At 48.8% G+C, this 7,815-nt stretch overlaps 1 protein-coding gene across 1 annotated transcript in view; it reads left to right on the top strand.

Moving 5' to 3' along the window:
* CAPN8 (calpain 8) overlaps positions 1 to 7,815 on the top strand; it is a 70,449-nt gene that overhangs the window by 57,407 nt on the left and 5,227 nt on the right. Inside the window, exons 15-17 of the mRNA XM_008584695.1 lie at positions 1,955 to 2,023; positions 4,406 to 4,463; positions 5,963 to 6,027. Coding sequence (XP_008582917.1) covers positions 1,955 to 2,023; positions 4,406 to 4,463; positions 5,963 to 6,027 — 192 coding nt within the window. The remainder of the gene's footprint in view (positions 1 to 1,954; positions 2,024 to 4,405; positions 4,464 to 5,962; positions 6,028 to 7,815) is intronic.

Consider the following 7,815-nt stretch of genomic DNA (forward strand, 5'->3'; position numbering starts at 1 on the left):
ACAACACCAAGTCAAGGGTTAAGATCCCCTTACCGGTCATCTTTAAAAAAAAAAACAACAAAAAAAACCCATACTGACAACACCAAGTCAAGGGTTAAGATCCCCTTACCGGTCATCTTTAAAAAAAAAAAAAAACGTGATATAATAAGAAAATAATTCCTTGCTTTTGCCATGCTATCATACCATTTGCAAAGCATTTGCACATATATTCTACCAGGACAACAGATAATTCCACTCTAATAGGTTCCTTGAGAACAAGGATCGGGACTTGTTCACCACTGCATTCAGATAAGGTATGGAACAGTTCCCAACACATGCCAGGTGTCTGGTAAATCATTTTTGAATGAACAAATGAACAAACTGTGGAGTACCATACTTGCCGTTTCATAGATGCATCTTCCTCATCCCCTGACTTCCAGAAATTCCCCTGTGTCCAGTGATACCCGGTAGTGGCTGAGTGACTGCTATGTACCATACGTATCCTTACCCCTATACTGCTTTCGTTGTTGTTGTTGTTTGTGATACCCGGTAGTGGCTGAGTGACTGCTATGTACCATACGTATCCTTACCCCTATACTGCTTTCGTTGTTGTTGTTTGGTATGCAATTTTATATATGTTTTTTTGGAATAATAGAATATTACTCTTTGTCCAGAATTTAGGGCCTTTCCACTAGATTTTGGTGTAGCATATTACATGAAAAATATAATGTCTTTTTAAAATATAAAACCACTTTAAAAGCACGTATGTGTGATAAGTGTATCATTTTTTTCTTCTAAAAATCTAGATGTGTTTTTGGCTTTGCTCGTCTCTATGTGAACAGTGTGGTAGACCTTAGGATCTCCATGTTTTAGATGAGGAGGCAGAGCCCCAGAGAGGCTGGGAGCAGCGGGGTGCAGAGAATCGGCACTGTTGTCATGCCGGAGGGTGGGGAGGGTGCACGGGCTGGAGTCCAGTTCTGGCTGCACCGCTTTCTAGCTGTGCAGTCTTGGCCTCTTACTTAACACTCTAAACCTCATTTTCTCCATCTGTGAAATGTGGATAGTAACGAGACCAACCTCACAGGAGAGTCGTGAGGTCTTACCAGTGGTAGTATTATTGCTACTGTTGTTATTCTTAGTACAGTGTCATCAGGCCATATTGGGCCTTTTGTACTTGTGTTAGTGACGGTTCTCGGAAGAAGTTGACTGGCTTTCTGGAAACTCTTCGAGCCATCTGGGAAGCTGTGACTTTTCCGCTGTCTGATGGTGACAGTTGGGGGATCATTCTATTTTGGTTATTGGGAAGCCTCTGGACAGAGGCATTTATATAACTGTTTGTAATTTCCGAAGGACTTGCACGCACATTAGCTCTCATTTGGCTCTCCTCTGACCTGTGGTGCAGGCCTGTTTAATGTAGCACTAGTGCTGGGCTGTGGATGGCATGCGGTGAGCCGTGTGGACTCCAGTCTCCTGGCTTCCGGGTCTGCTGTTTCCACCAGGCCATGTGAACTGCTTTTTAATCATGTTGCTCTTTGAGAATCTGATGAAAGCTGAGAAAATGCATATCAACAAATTTTCATGCAATTCTCGAGTTACAGACTCCTGAAGGTCATTGGTGGATCCCTTAGGAGTCCACAGACCCAGGCTGTGATTCCCTAATGTCGGTGTTTTGTCGTCCTCTGAAAGTGATTCAGGGTTGAAATCAGAAGTGCAGGGTTGGGGAGGCTCTCTTCCTCACATTGCCCAGAGAGGAGGCCCCTGGGCCCCAGCCCTGCATCCTGCAGGACCATCAGGCCCCTGGGCCAGGGCTTTGTGTGTCTCTCTTGTTTACTACCCAAGGTCCCACTTAGCCCAAAGCCTGGCATGTGCCAGGTGCACAGTAGATACTAATGGGTGAATGGGTGCATTTCAAATCTTCTGCTTCCATTCTTCTCAACTGTTCCCATTTAAACTTTACAATTGTCCTTCCTGGTAGCCACATCCCAGTGAGGTGGACCAAGAAGACAGCCAGTTCAAGAGCCTATTTGAGAAGCTTGCAGGCAAGGTGAGTCGGGGGCAAATACAGCCTTTCAGATGGGCAGGAGAAAGTTCAGGTCCCTTTAGCCTGTTTTCCTGGGTCTCAGCTTACAACTGGGCTAGGCTGCAGGTGTCAGGGCCTGCAGCTTCTGTGCCTGTCTCAGGGCTGAGGGTCTCTTCTGCACCGCTTGGGCCACGCTGGGGGAGAGTAATCACGGTCCCGAGGCCATTTTTCTTGCTGTGTTGACTGACTCGAGAAAAATGGAAAAGCTGGGTCTCTAGGTCCTGCCAAAAGCCTCTCTTTTTGTAAATTGGCCCTGTCAGACCTGGCCTCCGACTAGAGAGCTGGGCAGCATGACTTCTCTAAATCAATATCCTTCAGAGGTGGAATTGCCCATCCTGGGTGGAGGGCGGCTCAATTAACCTGGCCTGGGATTGGCGCAGGCAGTCACACCGGGGGTGCTGTCATGTCCGGCTGCCTCGGCCACCCTCTGGGAGTGCTCGCCTGCAGAATCCAAGCTTGGCCCCAGCATGTGTGTGACTCGGGGTGCTTGGAGCAAAAGAAGGAAGCTGCCCACAGCCTCCCCTGCTGGCTTGGGTTCATTTGGTACCAGTCCTGTGGAGCCATCAGTCAGATCACACCAGGAACTCCAGGCGTCACAACTGTAAATACAGTGAATGCGCCGCTCTTTGGAGGATAATAAAATGTGCCCACAGGGCCCTGGGAGAGGAAAAAGAGTGCTTCTCACCCCCAGAGAAGCTCAGGCGACTTCATACACTTAAGGATGTAATAGAAGAAAGTACGTCAGAAAACTTTGCAGAAGGGCCGGCCCGGTGGCGCACTGGATAGTGCACCGCTTGGGAAGCGCGGCGGCGCTCNGGAGCCATCAGTCAGATCACACCAGGAACTCCAGGCGTCACAACTGTAAATACAGTGAATGTGCCGCTCTTTGGAAGATAATAAAATGTGCCCACAGGGCCCTGGGAGAGGAAAAAGAGTGCTCCTCACCCCCAGAGAAACTCAGGCGACTTCATACACTTAAGGATGTAATAGAAGAAAGTACGTCAGAAAACTTTGCAGAAAATAAAACCTGGGAACAGTTCCTTTGCAAAGCCATCGAAGAAAACTCTTGCAAAAATGAGTCAATTTATGTTTTTGATGGGTTCTCAGACCGGTATTTCTGCTAACAAAACCTGTTTCCTTAGCTGCCAAGGGCCTGTGTCTTATTAAGAACATCAAGAGTGACAGAAAATCAAAGCTCCTGTTTGCGCAGCTCTTCATGTGCCTTCCCTTGCTTTTCTGCTGCGTGGGGCAGTATCAGTCCCCCTGCCCACTCCGCTGGTGAAGTGACTAGGACAGAGAGGTTAAGGAGCTGGCTAAGGGCACAGATCTCGAGAGGGACGTGGCCAAGGTCCAAAAGTAGACTTTTGACACCCCATTTCTTTCCTGGCAGGCTAATGGGGTGGTATTCTAGGCCAGAGGCTGTTCAGAAGGTCCTCAGGTCTTACTGTTGGGCCTGAATGAGGCCAGCTGTCCCCACAGAAGATGCTGCTTGGGGCAGCTCTTGTCCCTCCCATTTCCAGTGGAATTGCTGGGCCTGGCTGGTGGAGGGTGGGAGCATGGGAAGTGACTGGAGTGAGGTCACACAGTGAGTTAGGGAGGGAGCCCAGATGGAACCCAGCCCGTAGTCCAGCCCCTTCTCTGCACCTCATTCATCACCCTGCCTGAGGTCTGTCCCCTATCTGAAAGTTAAGGGATACATCCACACTCTGGCTCAGTGTTTATCCCAAACGCAGATGGGATATCCTGTCCCCCTAAACCTTGAGTCCCGCTTTGAGAGGGGCTAATGTAGGAAATAGCAGCTCCCATAGGTCCAGCAATCAAAGCTGGTGCATGGGTGAGACCATCTTAGGTTTCCAGTCCCAGCTCTGCCACTTGGTAGCTGTAACCCCAAGCAATTATATCACATTAAAATGACAAATGACGCTGTGTATGTGAATGGTGTTTACCAGTTCACAAAATCACAAAATCTGCACTCCAAACTGGGTGCAGAGTTGTTTTAGAGGATTTGAGGATATTCCACATCGATGTGTGGCACATCCTTGCTCCTGTTATTGTCACACTTTGTTCTGTGTTTAAGCGAGCCTTAGGAGAGGCAGCAAGACCCCCGTGTGGCAGCCTTCCGACCAGCATGCACCGAGCTCACGACGTCAACGTGCGCCTCCAGCCAGGCTGTTGGGGACCCCAGAGGAAATGGAGAATTTGAGTTTTTAAAGGTGTCACATGCTTTTAGAATCACAGGGCTGGTAGACCTGGTGTCTGACCACGGAGGAAGCTCCACATTCATTTAAGGGAATGAAACATCTTGTCAGGGCCTGACATGATTCACACTTGGGTTCCTCTTTCTAGGATTCTGAGATCAGTGCCAATGAACTCAAGACGATTCTGAATGGCGCGTTTTCTAAACGTAAGTTCCTCCTTGGGAACTTTCAGAAAGCCTGTAGGAGCCTAAAAGCGATGCTGGGGTGGCGTGAGGGAGGGGACTGGCAGGCATTGGGCCAGCAGCACCGCAGGTGGGGCTTTGGCCTCTGGCTCCAAGGGTCCGATTAAGGAAGACATGAGCCAGGAGGCAGGAGGGGCTGGAGAGGAGGAGGTGAGGGCGAGAACTGTGCTGGCAATCAGCCAGACCCTGCAGGAATGGGGGCCCTGTGGTGTTGAATGAAATCATGTGCTGAGTCCTGGGAGGAAAGATGCTGGCCTGGGAGTGACTTGAGTGATTTTTTCCCATAAAATCAATAACTTTGATAATGTGGAGACTTCTGTAGATTAAAGATCTTGTTCTGTTGTGCATCTTTGCAGAAGGAGGTCTAAGGGATGCTTCTAACTGACCGTCCTAGGCTGTGCTCAGCTCTCCAGACATTAGCAAGCCTTGGGGGCTGTCAGAGGGTCAAACTGCACCACGTAGGAAAGGTTCACTCCTCCTCTTCTGAGCCCCAGCCCTGTAGTGCGGGCTTGGAGCTGGTTTCTCTTCTGGTGCAGTGGCGGGCCAGGCTGAGTCTTCCAGCTGGGTGAGTGATGGGTTCTTGATCACCCACCACAGCAGCACCGTGCATGGGAATGCAGGGAGTGCCAGGTGGGACCCCTTTGGGCTGAGCAGCACCAGGGCTCAGAGCCAGGCACTGCTCGGATGGCTCTTCGACTCTGCTCCTCTCTTGCAAAGAAGAGTAGAGAGAAGAGGAAGGGGCCGCGGGGTATTTGGCGCCTGTCTTGGCTCCCAGGCACGAGGAAGGTGAGGATGGTGGGTGCCTCTGTTTAGCAAATGAGAATGACAGCTGTCGCTGAGCGGCTGTGTGTTGTGGTTAAAAGTGCAAGCTGTGGAGCCAGATGGCCTGCATTCAAATCCCAGCTCTGTCCCCTACTAGTTGTGTGACCTTGAGCAACTTTTATATCCTCTCTGGGCCTCAGTTTCCTTATCTATAAAATGGGGATAATGATAGCAGCTACCACATGGGTTTATTTTGAAGAGCAGATGTACTGTGCTTAGAACAATACCTAGCTGGTCTAAAGTTAGCTGTTTTACGAAGAACTTACTATATACCAAGCACTGGGCTGGGACTTCACTTATCTCAACTAATGCCCAACCAGTCTTTGGAGCAAGTACTGTCATTATCATCACTCCCACTTGATGGAGGAGGAAACTAAAGCTCAGAGATATTAATTTGCCAAAGTCTGTGGCTTGTGAGTGGCAAGCTGAGGTTCACGCACTGAACCCCGGTCTGGTGCTCGCTGCAGGGTCCCCCAGGGCACAAGGAGCCTCGGGGGTGTCCACCAACGAGCCCGCCAGGAGGCTCTCCACATTTTGCAGAGACTGAGCTCAGCGCCACACTCTGCTCCTACCATGGAGGTCCTTTCCCCTGTCTTCAAATGATCCTGATTCGGATCCCTCTTTTCTATTTAAATCTTTAGGAACAGATATAAAATTCGACGGATTCGACATCAACACTTGCAGGGAAATGGTCAGCCTGTTGGATGTATCCTTTCAATGTCACATTATTTTTTCTTTTGTCCTGTTTTTAAAAGACTCCTTCACCTCTTCCAGGAAGAAGGAAGGGAAGCATAGAAAAGGGAACCGTGAGAAAGGAAGCGGGCATTACAGAGCGCAGGTCAGGAGTCGTGCTTGAAGCTCTAAAGAAAAATGCATAATTTCACTGATGCTCCCCAATAAGCTTCAGATTATCTGCATTTTACAGGTGAAGAAACTGAGGCATGCAGTGTTTAAGTGACTTGCTTAAAATCATGTGATTTAGAGGGGGCGAGGGTGTGGGCTGTGTGTCCCTCCTTCGTCCACACGGTTAATCTCAGTGTTCCTCCTGCCAGCTCCACGCCTACCCCACCCTCTGCCCCACCCTGGCTCTCCTCACCACTGAGATCTTTGTTTCAGAATCTTAATGTGGCCTTGGACAGCCACTACCAGTGACCTAGAATTACCACATGAGAAAAACCTGTTTGTTCTCTCTGATCTAATTTAACGCTCACTTTATATTGAAGAATGGTGTCTTGGGTCATTCAGGCTGCTATAACAGAATACCACAAACTGGGTGAATTATAAACAACAGAAATTTATTTCCCACAGTTCTGGAGCCTGGAAATCTAAGGTCAAGGTGTCAGCAGATTTCTTGTCTGGTGAGGGCTCTTTCCCGGTTCATAGACGGGCTGTCTTTCTGCAGTAACTTCACATGGTAGAAGGGGAGAGGGCGTTTCCTGGGGTCCCTTTTTATATGGCACTAATAGGGCACTAATTCTATTCATGAGGGCTCCGCCCTCATGATCTAATTACCTTCCAACAGCTCCACCTCCTAATATCCTTGCATTGGGTTTAGGCTTCAGCATATGAATTTTGGGAGGATGCAAACATTCAGTCTATAGCAAATGGGCAGGGTTTTCAGGAGGGGTGGAGAAGGTTAGGTCATTCTAGGTGGAAGGAACATTCTAGGTGGGAAGGCACAGAGGGTGAATGGTTGACCATCACTCCCTGAAAGCTTTGTCCAGGGCAGGTCCAGGTTACCATTCTCCACAGTGCTGATGGTGAAGTCGATTTCTTTAAAAATTGGAGCTTTGGAGGCTCTCCTGAGTTCTGTGGGGCCTCGTCCACGATGAAATCTGTCCTGGTAAAAGTGTGTGTGCTGCCCCCTGCTCAGTCATCGGCCATGGAGAGATGGTGCTCTTGTGGCTCTGAGGTCCAGGCTCCTATGCCACGCTGGGGCCTCTCTGCCCGCATTTCTCTCCACAGGCCTGTGGGGTTAGCAATTTAATTCGTGGGCCACAAAGATCTGTTGTGTTGCTTCACTTTGCTGCAAATAGTTTTTTGGTTTCTGAATTATTTTCATCATCAAATCTGGTCTGTCGACTTCAATGTAGATTTGAGAGCCGCCTTGAAGTAGTCATCCACTCATTGTTCCTAGTGGCGTTTGTCTCTCTTACGGCTCAGGAGGATTGTGACGCTCTGTCATTCTTCAGGAGTTTTTGTCCCACACTTTAGAAGGTGTGGGGCAGTGGTTCTGAATCACAGTGTGCAGCAGAACTGCCCATGGAGTCTTAAAAAAATAGCTTTATTGAAATATAATTTACATACCATACAATGTACCCCTTTAAAGTGCATAATCCAGTGGCTTTTTTATATTCACAGAGTTGTGCAACCATCACCACACATGTCTGTAGTCATGTTAGCAGTCACTCCCCATCTCTCCCCAACCCCTCTTCCCTAGGCAACCACTGATCTACTTTCTGTCTCTACAGATTTGCCTACTGTGCACATTTCA

Source organism: Galeopterus variegatus, unplaced genomic scaffold (genome assembly GCF_000696425.1).
Source record: "Galeopterus variegatus unplaced genomic scaffold, G_variegatus-3.0.2 Scaffold3336, whole genome shotgun sequence".
NCBI lineage: Eukaryota > Metazoa > Chordata > Mammalia > Dermoptera > Cynocephalidae > Galeopterus > Galeopterus variegatus.